The sequence below is a fragment of the Sceloporus occidentalis genome, unplaced genomic scaffold (genome assembly GCF_023333645.1).
Source record: "Sceloporus occidentalis isolate IW3139 unplaced genomic scaffold, rSceOcc1.0.p SCAF_2, whole genome shotgun sequence".
NCBI lineage: Eukaryota > Metazoa > Chordata > Lepidosauria > Squamata > Phrynosomatidae > Sceloporus > Sceloporus occidentalis.
In genome coordinates this window covers 204,793,580-204,812,453 of record NW_028316982.1, presented here as the reverse complement: position 1 = coordinate 204,812,453, position 18,874 = coordinate 204,793,580, and the positions used below count along the sequence as shown (strand labels likewise).

General features: G+C 38.8%; 1 protein-coding gene across 6 annotated transcripts; it reads right to left on the bottom strand.

Annotated features, from left to right (window-relative positions):
* Positions 1 to 1,404: 1,404 nt before the first annotated feature.
* EPCIP (exosomal polycystin 1 interacting protein) lies at positions 1,405 to 18,075 on the bottom strand. 6 transcript variants are annotated; one of them, XM_089512074.1, is made up of 5 exons: positions 17,944 to 18,075; positions 14,287 to 14,367; positions 8,919 to 9,024; positions 8,520 to 8,842; positions 1,405 to 3,920 (listed from the first exon to the last, which is right to left on the bottom strand). In XM_089512074.1, exon 5 carries the CDS (start codon positions 3,315 to 3,317, stop codon positions 2,640 to 2,642), a length of 678 nt encoding a protein of 225 aa, XP_089368200.1. In that variant the 5' UTR covers positions 3,318 to 3,920; positions 8,520 to 8,842; positions 8,919 to 9,024; positions 14,287 to 14,367; positions 17,944 to 18,075; the 3' UTR covers positions 1,405 to 2,639. The 6 variants fall into 6 exon arrangements, with proteins under 6 accessions (XP_089368200.1, XP_089368199.1, XP_089368198.1 ...); XM_089512073.1 differs by having other exon boundaries at positions 8,520 to 8,827; XM_089512072.1 differs by lacking the exon at positions 8,520 to 8,842.
* Between the last annotated feature and the right edge of the window lie 799 nt (positions 18,076 to 18,874).

The following is an 18,874-nucleotide window of genomic DNA, read 5'->3' as shown; positions in this document are numbered from 1 at the left end:
CACAGGGAAGCAGTCAGTTCACAGAGGACATAAGAAGGCAACAAGCCATTGTAGTGATCAGTTGTTGGAGCCATAATGTATCTGTGGCAATGTGTCAGGAGGGGATGTGACATGTAGCAGTGTGATCTGAACACTCTCAATGTGGCCACTTTGCACTGGCCTTTTGTCCCCCTGGGCTGGGAGTGTCAGTAGAGGACATCAGTGGCTGGAAGTTACTGTGAAGGCCACACCTTTCTTCATAGTAAAAGCTTTTTGAACCAACGCAAGAGACTTATTAGGTTTGGTCAGATGTTAAAAGAAAATTGCATTTCAGCATTTACATTTCATTGCAATTAGAATTTGGGGGAACATCACTTTTTGTTCTACAAACTCAACCCCCAGCTATTATGGCCATTGAGAATTATAAACTTTAAAAAAAAATTTTAAAGCTTGATTGCAAGTGCAGAAGATAGGAACAAAAACCAAAATTGGTTAGCTTGGCCTAGCATTTGCCCTGGCTCTGATATGCCATTGGCTACCATGCTCTCTGCCTGACCAGTCTCATTGTGCACCATCTGTTCATGTAGATTAAATACACCTGAGATAACAGGTAAATAAACAGAAAGCATCATAGGTAATAGTTAAAAATTAGCTTAATGCATCCTTAGCCCAGCAACTTTATCAGTCTTGAAAGTTTTCTTATTTTCATAAGTCAGAAATTACTTGACAACAAGAACAAATTTATGACTTGTTCAATTTTACGTGCTCGCTGTTTTCACCTATTAACTTTGATTTTTGCTGTTGGTAGTACCAGATAAAAATGTTCACCTTTGTTTTAATAAGTTAAAAGGAAGAACACTTCCTTTAGATAAGACAGAATCAGGAGCGAATTAACAAGAAATAAATTGTTTTGAAATGAATGGGGTTCCAGAGGTTAATCAGATTAAAGCAGAAAAGATGAATGTTACATTAGGTGATGATTTCATATGAAGCTTAAGAAATAAGTTAGAAATAAGCTATTGTTAAAAATGCTATAGAAGCATCACTATGATTTCTGCCTGACTGTTTCAGAGGAAGGAGGATTCCTTGCCTAACATAACCCTATGAAATTCATGGGATCACCATAAGTCAACAAGTGACTAAGGCACACATACACAGGAATAAAGATAGTCTAAACAGACTATGAACTCAGGATGGGACAAGATGGAATCTGGAGTCTGTCAGGCTATTGTACTAGCAGCATTACTGAAGTGTGGGGAAAAGATGGACATGCTTATGTGTTCTGTGTAGGAAAAGCCTGGAGAAAAGAGAATGATGTACTGATTTAGGATAAACAAACTAATGTGAGTACAGTAAGAAGTAAACTGGTCACATTATAAGACATTAGTGAAATGCATGTTTTAATACATATATCATTACACATATTGTCCAGCCCCATTGAAATTTAAAAACAGAGTAGTAGTGCTAGAATTAATTTAACAATTACAAACCACTTTCACTCATTGTAAATCAGCCATGAAAATAAAGAAAAACCACTTATTAAAAACCACAAAGTAAGTAACTCTGTTGAGTGCAAAGTTTATATACAGTAGGTTATAAAACCATACATAGATATGGATACATGCTTGTTCACACTGTACTGAGCTTCATATCCCAAATCCTAAATACTAGTCATGTCTCAAAGAGCAGTTACCAAGGGCAATTATTATCTGGTAGTCATGTGTTAAGAGACATGGTTTTACAAGAAGAGATAAATGTCAAATTGCAACAATGCTGTAATGACTGCTCATGTGAAACTCATCTTGATTTTCATTTATGTCATTTCTAAAACTGACATGTTTTGTCTGGAGGGAAAAATCCCTTAATACGACATGAGTTTTCCCCTGTATTTACTTTTTTATTTAATATACTGTATAATATCTTACTAATATATGCAGTCATCCCTTCTAATTTGCAGACTTGGAATCCGCAATATCACTTTTCACAATGGGAAGGTGGGGAGGGATTAAAATGGTGCATGTACCCTTTATAATAGCTTTGAATATATGCTAATATGCTAATTTCCATTTTTTGTGGGGGGTGGGGTCCGGAAAGGATCCCCAGCGAAAATGGAGGGACAGCTGTGTGAGTGTGTGTATGTATGTATGTATGAAATAAAGTAAATTCTGGGCAAAAACTCATGTCACATTAAGGGACTCTCTCTCTCTCTCTCTACATATATATATATATATATATAATCTGAAGTTTTCAAAGGAGCAATTCTAGCATAATTTACTTGACATTAATGGCCAGTATAAATATTTTACCCAGAAGCCAAAGAATTAGATTAGTTTGAGCACATATTAAAACTAGTTTGTATCACCGTGTTTAGAAATGTGTTCCTTGTAAAAAGTGTACTGTACAAGAAGGGCCCATCACTGTGCCCATGTTCTGAGCTAGCATTGTGAGAGATGTTCATATATTGAACACAATGGTCTTAGTAGCAGGCAAATTCTGATAGAAATGTAGACCGTTTGAAGTGTGTGGTTGAAAAGTGATGCGCTTGCCTAGTTTACTGAAATAATAACTCTGGAACTAAAGTTAATCCGGCTTCCTAAAAGAAAGAATAGCATCTCATGATGGCCTACAACTGCACTGCAGAAATGGCCAAGGCTATTGTTTCAGTAAATGAATGTTATAATACAGCTGTTATTTCTAGTGAGATATGTATCCAAATGTGGCAGATGTGGAAATTGCTCTGTGATGTTTGAAATATTTTCCACACTGTAGGATTTCAATGGGGCATAGCCATTAAAAAGAGATGTGTCCAAAATAGCAATGTGAGTGTTCAGGTTCCTGTCTCTGCATGACACCTTTAACCTCTCTTCTGTTCCATAGTCATGACTACTGCAGATTGTTAAACTTTGCTCTTGTAACTGACCATTGATATCACTTCTTATTTGTAGTCTTCGTAATCCCCAAATAGTCAGATATTTTGTTGAGAGAGGAATAGTGCCACAGAGTGAGAGCTTCAGGTCATACACAGCTGTAAAGTTTAACACCATTCCCAGCATGGATAGTTCTGTGAACCAAATCGTCAGATGACTGTAGTAGGTTTTGTCAATCATGTAAGGCAAAACAGTTTTACAGTTGCAAATCAGATTTGCCAGACTGTAATCACAGTCATTTTCACTGATATCATCTGGACAAGTGCAATTGCGAATTGCATTTTCCTTAGTGAAAATCAGTGTGTTATTCTTTTGTCCTTTTGCAAAGCTGTCCACACAGTAGCTTAAGAAGCCAACCAAAAAGAGATAGTGCGTGTAGGCAAATACTACCATCATTATTGCAGGGTTCATAACTCTGGCAACCTCATCGCTTTAAATCAGTGGATCTTACAAAGACCGACACTGAGAATACTGAAAATAAATATGTCTTTATTACCATAGAGTGCTTGTAGGATTCAAAGGAATTTTCTTCCACAGATTTTCTGTCTTGTCTATTTATATTTGGTTTACATTTGGTCTAGCCAAGACCATATTAAATCTGAGGTTAGAGCAGTACAAAAAATATTTTGGTGGTAATTCTTGCGGTACAGTGCTCACTTCCATTGAGAATAATACTGGTCTGGTTCACAGGATCATTGCAAGGGCAGATGAAATAAAGCTTATTGAGTAAGTATGCTAAGTAATAAAGTATGCTAAGTAATGAACACACTGTTGATGATGAACTTCACACCTCCATTCATCAGTTTCAGTCTGAAGTTTTGTTTTGTTTGTGAAGTGTTTAATGAAATAACCAAATAAAAGACGCACTTTGAATAATTTTTTCCCAACAATTTCCACAAAATACAGAACAGATTGTGTCTCTTGTTCTTCTAATGGTACTTCTCTGCATGCACTTCTTCTATCTGGAATAGGTGTGGTTAAGCATCTAGACAAAATGCAGCTACTTCACAGGATCTGAAACAAGTAAGTAAATTTTATTTGTTTGGCCACACTCCCTAAAACAGTAAGTTACCAAAGAACAAAAAATGTGGGGGAGATATACTGTATTCAAAGGCCAATCTATGGAGGATAATAAGACAAGCACCAGCTGCAAAGCATCATTGGTATTGCTGATATCACGAATGCTGTATGCATACAAGTCAGAATGTATGCCGGGTAGAATTCTCCTTTCTCAATGGTTCTGCAGACTACCCTGCAACCCATCTTTCCACGAAAGTTACAATTCTTGGACAGTTGCTCAAGTGTGGTCTATCACAGTGTGGTTTGTACTATGACTGGACCTATTATAGCTCATATGGCCAGAGAATGTTGTGCTGGTCTTTTTTTTTTTAATGTAACTTTTATGTGAAGACATATTTCCGTTTAAAACTAGGAACCTTACTGAGCCATGTTCTCAGGCTTGATCATTTCAAGCTGTGCATTTGGCTCTGCCATCACATGCTTACAATCCAAAGCAGCTATTCTCTATTATTTGTTGCCCCAAGAGATCATGCCTCATGATTTTTTTTCACTTTCCCAGTCATAACATTAAATGATATGAGAGTAGCCCAGAATTTACCCAGCATTTTAGAGGCATATAAATTTATATTGTTTATTCAGGTACTATCTACAGCCAAAAAGAAATAGAAGCCTCAATGAACAAATGAACCTCTTCAAGCAGTTAAAGATAGTCAAGAAGCAAAAGTAAAAGGAAACAGTAATAGAGTCAGAACCCTGCATGCAACTATTTAATGATTTGTGCAATGGGACGAGAAGAACTAATATAATAATTGATGCAGAGAAACAGTAGTTGACAACAAGAAAGGAAGAACAAGAGATCTCTTCAATAAGATCTAAGAAATCAAAGCAAAATTTAAATCAAGAGGAGGAATGTCTATGATCAGGAGGGGAACACATTACATAACCAATTAAAAAAATATATATAAAAAACTATATTCTGAAGAACTATATAAAAGAAAGGAAAGGATGACAGGCTCATTAAAGGAAAAACCATTTGAAGATGAACATACAATTTTAGGAAGCTACACTCAAAGCATTTGAAAGCAACAAATCACCACGAACAGATGAAATACCAACAGAGGTGTTTCAAGTAACAGAGACAACCCACTCAAATTGCAACTAAAATCTGTCAACAAATATCGAAAGCAAAAGAATGGCCCACAGATTAGAAAAGTTCGATACATGTTCCAGTCCCCAGGAAGGGGACACCAGGGATTGCAGTGACTCCAGGACCATTGCATTAATCTCCTATGCAAGCAAGGTGATGCTCAAATTTTTACAACAAAGACTTACCACTTAGGGAGCAAGAAATGTCAGATGTCCCAGCTCGGTTCATGAAAGGAAGAGGCAGTAGGGATCATATGCAAACCTGCATAGGTTAATGAAGTGCTCCAAAGAATCTCAATCAAAGAGTTTGCTATATTAAACCTATGCTCTATAGATTATAGCAAACCGTTTGATTGTGAAGATCATGAAAAACTTGGGACAAAGAAATGGGTGTGCCACAACAGTTGATTGTCTGGATGCTCAGAACAAAAGGCTACAGAATACAAAGAAAATGTTTTCCAACTGGCGAAGGGGTTAGGCAAGGAGGCATTTTATCAACCTATGTGCTTAACTTGTATGCTGAACATATCATACATTAAACAGGATTAGACTCAGAGGACGGAGATGTGAAAACTGGAGGAAAGAACATCAATAATTGAAGAAATGCAGATGACACCATACTACTACCAGTAAATTGCAAAGACATGAAATGATTACTGAAGAAAGTCAAGTGCTAAGGCAGGGTTACAGATGAACATTAAGAAAACAAAAATAATAACCACAAATGATTTACATCACAGTAAAGTAAACAATGAAGACAATGAAATAGTTCAAGATTTTCTATACCTTGGGTCAGCCATTAATCAGAATGGACACTAAAGTCAAAGAATCAGAAGAAGATTTGTACTTGAAAGGGCAACTATGAAGGAACTAGGCAAGATTCTGTAATATAAAAATATATCATTTAATACTAAAATAAGAATTGTCTGTGCCATATATTTCTCACTTCTATGTATGGTTGTGAAAGCTGGACAATGAAAGCTTATAGGAAGAAAATCAACTCATTTGAAATGTGGTGCTGCAGAAGAATTCTACAGATATAAATTCTAATAAATGCATCCTAGAGCAAATCATGCTTGAACTCTCCCTAGAAACCTAGGCGGGTTACAGACCGCCCGTTTGGGGCGGCGTGCACTCGCCCCTTTCCCCGCTGTATCGAGGCCTCAGCTGCCAGACCGGCAGCCTCTGAGACCCCGATCCGCCACTTTCCAGGCTGCGGGGAAGCTGCAAAAGGCTGCTTCCCCGCGGCCTGGAAAGGGGTGTCCTTGGGGCTTCAAGCTCCAAGGACACCCGGTGACGGCAGGGAGGAGGAGAAAGGGGCCGCTTGGCCCCTTTCTCCTCTGCGTTGCTGGCGCAGCCATCTGAAGGCTGCGCCCAGCGACACAAACCCAGAAGGAGCTCTGAAACGGAGCTCCTTCCAGGGTCGCGGAAAGGGCGCCCTAGGTGCCCTGGCGCGGCCCCAATACGTCACAATCATGCTGCCTCATTTGGAGGCGGAGCGGTCGTGATGTAGTGATGGTGGCGGCCGTGTGGAATGGCCGCCACCATTTTCTACGCACAGAGCACGTACTAGGGTTAGGGGGGTGCGGAAGCACCATCCCTTCCTAACCCTAGTACGCGCTCCGCACGTACTTTCTGGCGGTCTGTAACCCACCCTAGATAACTAAACTGAGACTGTCATACTTTGAACATACTGAGAGAAGGCATGACTCACTAGAAAAGGCAATAATACTTGGTAAGACAGAAGGCAGTAGACCACATTATAGACTCCATTAAGGAAGCTACAGCCCTGAGTCTGCAAGATCTGAACAGGGCAGTTGGTGAGAGGGTGATTTGAGAGGTCTCTCATTCATAGGGTCGCCATGTCAAGGTTGACTTGAGGGCAGTTAACAAGTGGAGAAGAAGTAAAAAGTGAAGGCCTTGTGTACAGATATTATCTTTCTCCCTGTCTTTAGTAAGTCAGAAAGATTTTTTTCTTCTAAAACCCAGTATTTGATCCACTTCCTTCATTCATGTCACTTCTACAATATACCAGAGATGCTAATAGAAGGTGCAGTCAATGCTCAATTTCAAAGGTCAAGTTTGTCTTGGCTCCAACTCTTTTGAGGTCAGTAGAATTCCCTGAATAATAAATCTAGTCACACATGTCTAACAGTTCCATCATGCATTAACAAGCAGATCCAATTACTCTTCTAACAAATTTTCCCCTTGATGTTCTTTTATTTTGAGCTTTGTTTCTAGTCTCTAAAACACGTAAAGCAAAACATCTCCAGTATCAAGACTGTGCTATATACAGGCCAATATTTTTCTTAATATGTTATTGTTCTTTGAACGTATTTGCAACTAACATGCAGTAATACACAAAAAGAGTAAACAATGACATTAGGTTCTGCACAAAAAAATAACAGTGGACATCATTGATGAGCAATACCAGGTGTGCATGCATGTGCATGTATGTAATATTTTTGCAAGAGACGTGACAATAGAAATTACCATTAGGTTCTGTTTCAGCTTTTGTGCCACCTATTTGTTTCCACTCATTCACCTAAAAGAAGGCTCTTACATCCTAGGCAATGTCCAAGACATTTTGGTGCCTGCGTATATTCAAATGGTGCTCTGCCTACAGTAAGCAAATTATATAATTGACCATTTTGTTACCCTTTCATTATGTTCAAAATCTGTCATTTAGGGCAGCAAACCTATTTTGATAATGATATGAAGTGGCTATGAGACTTTCTCATAGAAAGAGTGAATGACAACCTTGGAAGATAAAACCTGCTTCTCACCATGCTGGGTTAAAGTAGAGGTGACAGTCCATGCTCCATGGCACAATTATGGCAATATGAAACAATTAAGCCAGTATGGCTTCCATGGCTAAGAGGTATTTGTTAGAGGGGCTGCTGATCCATAGCCTAAGAAATTTAATTTTCATTTTAAAAAAAATAAAGAGGCTGACTGGCACTATAAAGCATAGGACTAACACCAGTGTTATCTTTATTTTCCCAGAATGCCTCTGGGTATTCTTAGAAAGGCTCCCTCAGCGCTTTTAGAAATTAAAAATAGAGGGCAATTGCAGGTTAGAGCTTTGGTTTCAAGTAAGTCTAACTCTCCAGAAATAGACAAAACAGAAAATAAAAGGACTAGTAAAGTGGGCTAGGAAGGATGACACTGAAGTGCAGATGGACTGTGCATAATAATAGGAAGCAAAACAAGTGCTTTACGTCTTTTATGCATATGTGTAGTGTTGGTGTGTGTGGTATGCACATGTCTCTAAACATCAATTTTTCTTCAGTACTGAGCATTATTTGATGGCCTCTGTCTTATGTTGCTTGGTGAAGTCTCTGAGACTCATCTATTTGTCTGCTGGGAAATGGGACCTGGAAACTGACATTAAAGGAGCAGTTTGGGGTTTTGGAGAGCAGCCCCTCCACTCTGGTTTGTACTTACATTTTTGGTGAAGTTGCTTGTCTTTTAGTCTTCTTAGTTTCCCCTCTACAAACTAGAGGTTTTGTGGCTTGTCGAACACACCACAGCTGTCATTTTATGAATGTGCAAGCTACTCCACCATAGCAACCACTTTTTGATAGCACCCACATTCTAATGTTCACTGACAACTTTCCAAACATGCTCCAGAAGGTTAAAGATCTCTGGTTTATTCCATCTAGGACTGTGACTGTGGCTCTATCATGCAAAACAGCCCAGTTGTTTTAGTATCACAGTCCCTCATGTGTCACAATAGGTGATTTCCTTTTTTCCTTTAAGAAATAGATCTAAAATAAAAATCATAGTAAAAAAGTTTAAAGTAAAGAAACCCCTTATTCATTCATTTCCCCCCTATTTACTCACCCCAGGCTTTGATTTGAGTCACAGGACTTAACTGAATTCTTCTGCGCAAGCCATTCTCTCTGAGGACATTCCTTTGGAAATGTTTGTTTGCCTTTTCCGATTGTCACTGCAACACAAATTAGTATTTGTGGGTCTTTAATAAAAAAAGTATCTTTGTGTCTCATCAGTATCACCCATGAAATGCCTATTCTGAGATACTCCTCTCTGATAATATCTGCTATTTACACTGCACTGACACTTGATCCATTGGTTACCTGCACAGAGGGGTGCGTGCATATATTCATGTGCATGGGTGTTACAAGACTCTTACTCAAATTACTGCTTGCATCATTTAGCATTTGTGGAAACAGTATCACTGTAGCGTCTATCAAGCTGTTCTTTTTGACAGCAGAAAATGTGTTTGACAACATCAACAAACCCTGAATCAATCACAGCTCCTTTTCTTCATGCATCTTTTGATGCACCTTTATCTTAACCGGAGAGAGAGAGAGAGAGAGAGAGAGAAAACATGCGTAAGAGCTACAGCTCTTGTTCTAAATGCTTTGATACCTATGAGGCCCATATAAAACAAATTCTCTAAGTATAATATAATTTAAAATAGAACAAGAGCATAATAAAATACAGTACAACAAAAAAAACATAGAAATACATTGGAAAATAAGGCAATGACAATACTGGTACAGTGGCCCCTTAGTGTAACTGGTGTTTGGTTCCCTGATCCCCCGTGGATATCAAAATCCATAGATGCTCAAGTCTTGTTACATGCAGTGGCACAGTGAAATGGTATCCCTTATATAAAATAGCAAAATCAAATTTTTTGTTGAAATTGATATATTTTTGGAATATTTTAAAAACATTGATAGTTGAAATAATGAATAAAGTGTCCATGGATATGGAGGGCCAACTATTCAAAAGCAACACCAAGCCAACATGATAATAATATGGTAGAAAAAAGAACCTCAAATAAGCAAAAAAATAGATCAAGAATTAAAACAGTCAGCATGTGATCAGAATTAAAATAACAAGGATTTAAACATTTGCCATTTAAGTGTATAATTACAGCACTCTAGAAATAAAGTTTAACAATAATAATAATAATAATAATAATAAGTGAAAGAACAGTTATCAGGTTTCTGTAAGTTATGTGCCTTTGGAGAAATATACTATTTCTTTTGGTGGCATACATTAGTCAGATCACTTGTTAAGATCACCTCTGAAATAAGCAACACCAAATATGGACTATACCAAAACGTGTACAGCCATATCCACGGGGGTTTCATCCACAGATTCAAGCACCCACAGCTTCAAAATATTTATTAAAAATATAAATTCTAATAAGAAAACCTTGACTTTGCCATTTTATGTAAGGGGCACCATTTTACTATGCCACTGTATTTAGTGAGAAATGAACATCCATGTTTTTTTGTATTCAGGAAGGATCCTGGAACCAAACCCCAATGGATACCAAGTGCCCACTGGAGAATTCAGGCTCTTTGGAGAGCTGCAGAAAGACAGAGTATATGCAGAGTATAGAACAAACTACAGTACAGTTGTCCCTCCACATTTGCTGGGGTTAGGGGCACAGGACCCCCGTGAATGTGGAAAAACAACAAGTAATAAAAACACTATGTTTTTACCTGAGAAAGCACCTCTCTAAGAATCTTTAGGTCCTCCAGTGCAACCCTATTGTGAACATCTGCCAGATATTTACCACAGAATTGCACTGGAGGAGCTACAAATGCCTAGTGGAGTGTTTCTCTAGGAATCCCTAGGTCCTTCAATGCGACCTTTGGTTAAAGTTGACCATAGAGTTGCACTGGAGGACCTAGATATTCCTAGAGAGAACATATTAATAAAATCCATGAATAATCAAATCCGCAAAAGTCAAAGCCACATATGTAGAGGGACGAATGTACTTTTCTTTCACTTTTCCATATATGAAAATGTCAAGGTGAGTTGAGGCAGTATGAAAGAGGAACTGAACAACGATGAGGTCTGTGCCCCTGTACAGATCGGCGCTTTGTGCCGGCCTGTGGGTGGAGTCAGGGCACAGCATCCTGATGCTGGATGCACTGACACGAGGCACCCTACCTCCACCCCCAGGGCGTAATGATGCTGCATGCCATTCCAGATGGTGTGTGGCATCATAGTGTGACTCTGGCACTGCATCCAGATGGTGCAGCGCCGAAGGGGCACCATACAGCTGCAGTGGTGCGGCTATGGCACACTTTGGAGGGTGCAAAAAGGAGCCGTTTTTTGCAGCTCCTTTCTGCACCCTCCAGAGGCCAGATTGGGGCCGCGGCATAAGGTTGCCACAGCCCTGATCCAGCTAGGAAAGGGGCAGCTGCATGCCGCCCCTTTGGGGTGGTCTGTATAGCCCCTATCTTCCAGTCACCGAGAATGGTTTACTTGGGTTTTCCAATCCCTGTGCTTCTAGGGAAACATCTGAGTCTTATAAAATTTTGTGTCTGTTGCTTCTCTATTCCCTTTTTTATTTGCTTAAGCTGAGAGTTGAAACATGTTGAAGAGCTTTGCATGAGAGAAACTGCTTGCGATTGGTTTGTTTACTTAGTCCTTCCTGATAACTGATCTCTCCAGCAATAGTAGACCAGGCTTGTCCATAGTTTGAGATGGGAGAACTGGCACTGCCATCGTCACCTCATCATTGGTGCTACCCACATTTGTTCTCTTGGCATGCCTTCTGGCTTGTTTTCTGATCCTGACTGCGCATCAGTACCCTTGACTATTTTCTTTGTCCTGGTTCAGTTGGCTTGCTGCCCACAACTCATCTCTGACACTTTGGTGGAGCCAGATTACACACAGAGTGTGTATATAACATTCTTCTGATTTAACAAGAAGAAGGCAACAATGATTGCTGAAATCTTGAGTCAATCTTGATCAATGCGTAACCATTTCCTGTCAGATTTCTTTCTGCTCAAAATCATTTCCAGCTGCCTTTACCCCTATAAAGATGGACATGCACACACCTTCATTCTCTCCTTGCATGACGAAAAGCAACTGGTGTGCAATTCTGAGCAGATAAATGTGTTGAGAAGAAAGAGTTAAAATCCCTTACCTGCCTCTCAGTACTGGACTTTACCGAAGACTGCACCTTCCCTCAGTCACAAGTTACATTCACACTTTGACTGCCAGACCATGAACAGTACAAGGATGTGTCTCATCGGCATCAGATTTTGTTGGAAAAAATCTGTCATTACCAGCATAATTACAATAAGCCTCTCTCTCTCTCTCTCTCTCTCTCTCTCTCTCTCTCTCTCTCTCTCTCTCTGTGTGTGTGTGGTGTGTGGGTGTGTGGGTGTACAAAAATAAGGAGTAACCAAGAGCAAAGGGCTATAGTGTTTAGGCCCTCTGTGTATGCAGAAAGTCCCAGGTTTAGTGCCTCTCATATTCAAATAGCCAGAGAGCTGTTGCTAGTCAAAAGGTTGCAGAAATAATCCAGTTTGGATTATTTCTACTACTTTAACTGCCATGGATCAATACAATTGAATTATAGAATCAAACTATAGTCTGTTGTGGCACCAGAGCTCTCTCACAGAAGGCTAAATGTCTCACAAAACTACATTTACCCCAATTCCGTAGCATTGAGCCATGGCAATTAAAGTGGTGTCAAACTGGATTATTTCTGCAGTGCAGATGCAGCCAGTAATAATATTGGGCTAGATGAATCCTTAGTCTGACATAGATTTACAGACACACACACACACACACAAACTGAAAGTAGATTAAACTAGGAAACTTTTGCAACAGTTTTTTAAAACCTTGTTTTGAAAAAGCAGTTGAATTAGTAGTCTTAAACAGTACATCTTCTTTAAGTCTTATATGCCATATTTAGTCTTTATGGTTGGTTGCTGTGGTAAGAAACATGAATCAGCATCTCCCCTGGATGAATAGAATGAATGTGGGCCTTTTAAAAATTTATCTATTTGCTCAATAAATAACATTCCAGTAGAACTAGATAGTAGCTCCCTGGTCCTTCAAAACACACGCCTACACCCCTGCTTCTAAAAAGTTAGCTGTTTTTCTGTAAATAATTTCTAGGGCTGCAACTACATCAGGAAGGATTTGTACAGATGCTTCATCTCCCAGTTAATTCCCTCAGACACATTTATGTCTCAACCAGATACATAAATCACTAGTGTCTTAGTCTGAAGGAAATTGTTTTCTGAACACTTCTTGATATTTCAGAAACTGTTCAGGCTCTGGTTTCCCAATAAACCATAAATGTTCAGTTTATAGCTCAGAATGTTACTTTTACAAATAGTTGGTTATAGCTCCAAGGCCCCCAGAAAGTTGTACATATCTATATCCCACCATTACCCTCAAATAGCACTCCAAGTGGTTCAAAGCATAGTAAAGAAAAGAATACATTTAAAACACAAAGCCACCCTATTAAAGCAGAATTGAATTAAAAGCACAATTAAGATACAGTTTCAAAAACCTGTTGCTAACTTGCATGCAGTACCCAACTGGTGTTGCTGGTTTTGATCTATAAAGCCTCACATGACTTTGGTTCAGGCTATTTGATAGACCTGTCACCCTGTATGAGCCCATTGGGGTTTTAAGATCATCTGGAGAGGCTTTCCTCTCTTTTCCACCACCTGCTCAGGCTTGTTTGGTGGAACAAAGGAGAGGCCCTTCTTGGTGGCTGCTGTCAGACATTGGCACTCCCTTCCCAGTAGCCAAGCTGGCCCTGCCCTTGCTCTCTTTTTGGCAGCAAGTTAAAACATTTTGTGCTACTTGACCTTTACAAACTGTTGAGGATAGCCTCTTAATCCTGTATGGTGTTGGTTCTGAAGTTTTTAAAGGGGCTATATATAATTTTTCTTGCTTTTAAAGCATTTTAATATTTTAATTGTTTTAATATATGATTTTAATTGTATATTTTATATTTTTATTTCACTTTTGTAGTGTTTTTAGTGTGTATTGTTTTTGAAATGTGGTTAGCCACCTTGAGTCCCATTATTGGGAGAAAGTGGGGGATACAAATGAATAAAATAACAACAACAATTGGTAGCAAGGTATGTGTTCAGCAGCCAGTCAATTGCCAAAAGCTTAAGTTGATCACTGTTGCAGTTACATTGTCCTGATCTGCAGGAGGGACCCTATCAGTAAGCATATCGGAAAAATGACAGTAAACAGTAATTAACTAAGGCTTTTGATAGTACACCAGCTACAGAGGACACGCTTTGCTACCAGCCTGGTATTGCATATGTTTTAGCATTCTCCTTGAAAACTATAAGATAGTTATTTTTCTGTGAATAAATGCTAGGGTAAATACTTGTACATAACTCTTGTGGAATTTTCTGCCTTATGGAACGAAATGTGTCAGACTATGCATGCTACGAACCTTGTCTTGGGTTGGTTGGAGGAGGGAGCAATTTGCTGTTCTGCTTCAGGCAGCAAAATGTCTTGGGACAGCCTCTGTGATCTGGAACAGATTCCCAACACTGCTTAGTGTCTAACAGTAAAAATGTTCTTTAACATACAAACTTAACAGACTGTGCAGTTTGCAGCTAAATCTGTATATATTCCTCCCCCCTCCCGCCTTGTTTCACTATCATTAAAATTAGAGATCATATAGAGACAAAACTAAAAAAAACCCTGCCTCACAGGTTTCAGGTCCTGGAGTTGTTTCTTTTTAGATAAACTAGCAAATGCCAGTAGAATGACTGCACTGCCAATGTTTGTTTTATCCAAGCATGTGGTATCATAGCAGCCTGTCACTCCCACGAAATGTTTCTACTGATCCAGATAGAAAGCACTCTCCTAAACTAGAAGGGGAAAAAAGGAGATAGGAATTCAGAATGAATGGGAAGTGAAGCCAAGCATACAAAGGAAAGTGTTGTCTCTACAGAAAATCGTAATCTCCACTTGCCAAATTGACAATTAATTTTGAGCATCCTGCATGTTGTATAGAGTATAAGAGTACAGTCTTAGTCAGGCCTTAAAATCTATTTTACACTGGAGGATTTTACAGTTGATAGTTACATTTGACTTATAACAGCATTTGTTGATCTTGACTTGATGCCAAAATGACAACAAAATAGGTATCAGGCCAGGGGCATCCCTAGGAAAGCAGGGAGTGGGGGTGACAGCACTGCTCCCCCAAACACCAGCTTTTGGGCAGAAATGGGCTGTAGTGTTTGTCTGCGTCGCTTTAAAACACTGAACAGATGGTGAATGGGGTGAGGTGCAATTGAAAAAGAAAGGAGAGGCCCCAGATTTTTTTTAAAAAGAATAGTTTGGAATTTTAATTTTTTTTAAAAATTAAAAGTATTCTTTTAAAATTTTCTTTAAAACATCACGTCTTACATTTTAATATCAATAAAATCACATCTTACAAAATTTTCACTTTAACCACATGAAACCATGTATATGTAAATATATTTGGGCTTTGTGTATGATAATTTAAAGGTCTTAATTTAATTTTGCTAGTTGTTTATGTCACGACTATAGCCACTACATCCAGTGATACACAGGAATTATGATTTATGGGTAACATTAGTACAAAAAACATTATAAAGGATTCTGGTGTGGTCAGTGGTCAGTGGTCAGTGGTGGGGGTGACACCATGATGACTAGGTAACACCAACCCTATGGACTCCAACTCTAATGATTCCATACTGTCAGGCAAGGTTCTCTGTGGTGCCCTCACTGAAAAAGTTATCTCCTTAGTAATCAGACACCCCATCTCACATGATGGCAGTACCCAGGGAAGACCCTCTGAAGAGATTATCTCAAGGTCCATGTAGACACATATAGAATGAGACAATTCTTCAGAAGCATCTCCACTTGCCATTAAGCCAGAACCTTCAATTGAGGATGGCAACAGATTGGAAGCATCTGTAGACGATGACATCAACTGAAACTCCAATTTCAGTTTTGCATTATCTATAATGCTGAAATTGTTTCTTAAAATGTGAAGATAAATTTTGTAAGCAAATACAGTAAATAAATAAATAAATCCATAGCAACAAGTTTCTTGTACGTAATTGATGTATGTAAAATAGGATACTCGTTTTTAAAAAGAGAATCACAGTATACAATCCATGTAAAATTTGTAAGGCATTTACAAAATATCCAGAAGCCTATTGATGTATTTTATTTTGGTAATACTTCCATCACTGCATTTTCTTTAACAGTCACATAATAATGCACAGAATGACAAAACTGGAGCTTAGACTATTTAATAAATTCATTCTCTCTCTCTCTCTCTCTCTCTCTCTCTCTCTCTCTCTCTCTCTCTCTTTTTCTTTGACAACATTATCAGATATCTATAAAATCTCTTTTTTATTCTGATGAATTAAACAGACATTCCAATGTCAAACAATTGCATACAATTATGTTTTTCAATGCACAGTGCAACCTTTATCTTACAAATAAATGCTATAAATTAATATAAGGTTGTTCATGATAAATCTCCTGTCTTACCCCTACCATTGCCATCTGCATTACCCACAAGTGGGGTACAGGAGTGGAGATTGGGTCTGACCGATTTTGGATTTTATGTAATAGGTTCTTAGAGGTTATGTGTGTCCAAAATCAGGCTTGGGTTCTGTGATTAAATTAGAGAAAATTTCTCATCCCCCTCTAAGGTACATTATTTTAAGACTCTTCCAGCTGGGGCAAATTACGTAGGGCTCTTCCAGTTGGGAGGTTGCAATCATACAATCATAGAATCGTAGAGTTGGAAGAGACCACAAGGGCCATCCAGTCCAACCCCATTCTGCCATGCAGGAACTCTCAGTCAAAGCATCCCCAACAGATGGCCATCCAGCCTCTGTTTAAAGACCTCCAGGGAAGGGGACTCCACCACACTCCAAAGGAGTGATGTACTTCTAACAATTTTGTGTATGTGTGTGTAAACATTTCTATCATCTCAAACAATTTTCAGTCAATTCCCAGCACCAACATTTTATTTCCATCTTGTTTGGTTTTCTTTTTAATTTTGAAAATGATATCAGAATAATATGTTCCCTTCTCTTTTTAATTCCCTCATAGGTTATAGTTCTAGAGGAGTGGCAGTTTTATGCTATAACATTACAACTCTACAATAAAAAAAATCGGAGGAGAAAATTTGCCTTACAAACCTTACAACAGTTACATGCCTTACAACAGTTCACAGATGATCGCTTTAACAAACCATGCCCCTGTTGTTGCTTTTTTAAAAAAAAAACTTGGAAAATCCTTACTGCAGATCCTGGATATCACTATAAACAGCCTCCCAAAAGAATTAAACACAGAGATTGCAACAACTGGCAAACCCAGCAAAACTCAAATAACTATATTGCAAGAATTCATGCTTCTTTAAACTAATCAGGAAGAACCCATAAAGTTTTCCATCCCAGTCTTTCATCCCTCAGGAAAATCTCCCCAACTGTCCTAAGAGCCTTTTTGACATTTACAGGTGACCACAGGGATGGAGGAACAGGAGAAGGAACTTCCCAAAGTAATGCCATTTTATAATCCAGGTCATAATAACTTTCTAAATAATAATAATAATAAAATAATAAAACTTTATTTATACCCTGCCTCTCTGTCAAAGAAAATCGACAGATATGAATTTTTTTTAAGTACTTGCTTGACTCTCTATTCTGCACAGGTTCAGAGATATAGTCCAATCTGTAGGAACTTTATAAGAGTTTCTAAGAGCAGTGAAGGTGCTGCTCCTAGTCACACAGTTCTTTAGTGTTAATGCTTGCATTTATACACAATTATTTGTGAACTGACTTTCTTTAAAATGCTACGTGTGTCTACCCCATTTTGACACGGAAGGCACATCTGTCCTCCTGAGTTTACAGACCTCTCCATAGCAAAACCAGCACAATACTGAAGCTTGAGATTGAGCAACATATTTTCTGTTGAGAGTCGGGAGAGTGTAAGCCTCATGGTGACAACAGCTCTACTACTGTGGCAGAGTTTGCTTGTTTTGCATGAGGAATTGCATTTTACTCCTTTTGTAACAACAATACACAATTTGTATTTAGAAGCAAAGAGTACTTACAATTGTTGCTTCTGAGCCGTGTTGCTGTGTTGCTCTTCACTTTGTAGATGTTATCTGTGAACATACAGATGCTTTCCTTTCCTTTGACAGCCTGGTTAATCAACAAGGCAGAGTGGAATGTGTGGTCTTGCACTTGCCGTTCTTTTATGTTTGCTGGAAGCTGGCAGTACAAGCTACCATGACAACCAGTCCAGGAGAGACGCCTGAGGCCTACACCACTTCATTAATAGCCAAATAAAATAAACACCTGATTTTATTAATCCTTTTTGGACCCCAGATTGGCAGCATAATACTTTAACAATTTGTCTTGGCAATAACAGAACTTTCTTAGGAAGATAGGTATAGAGTAGTAAAATAATCATGCAATCTGACAGATATCTGTCTGTATTAAGAGGAACAGGATGGAGACAGGAGTCCCTTATATCTTTAAGTTAGTATTTCTTGTATAGAAAAGAAGCAAGGAGGGGAATGGGAACATCATTCAGGGGACATTGAGCAGGGAATGGTACCTCGAGGGGCATGGATTCAAAGCTAGCCTTTGAACAGACTTGGATTGTGTTGCATTTCCAAGAGGGTTGCTCATTTGCTGAGTACAGTACCAACTACTTGGCAAGGTTAGCCAAACACATTTTGGTGCTTGAAGCAGAATAGCAAATTATGCATGTGTGCGCATGCACACACAGTCTCATCAGAGTCCACAACAATCAAAGCCAGTGAAGTAATTTAGTACGAGAGACAGCAACTCACAAAAGCACCTATCTTGCCTCACAACAGTTCACAGATGAAAACTGGGATATATGTGGTCAAGCAAAACTGGACTGTGGTCAAGATGGCTAAAGTTATTAATATGGAAGTACACACAAGCTAGGAGAGGTTGCAGCAGTTTACTTTGCCTAAGGCTGCTGGAAGGGATAAGATTCCACTGCCACCT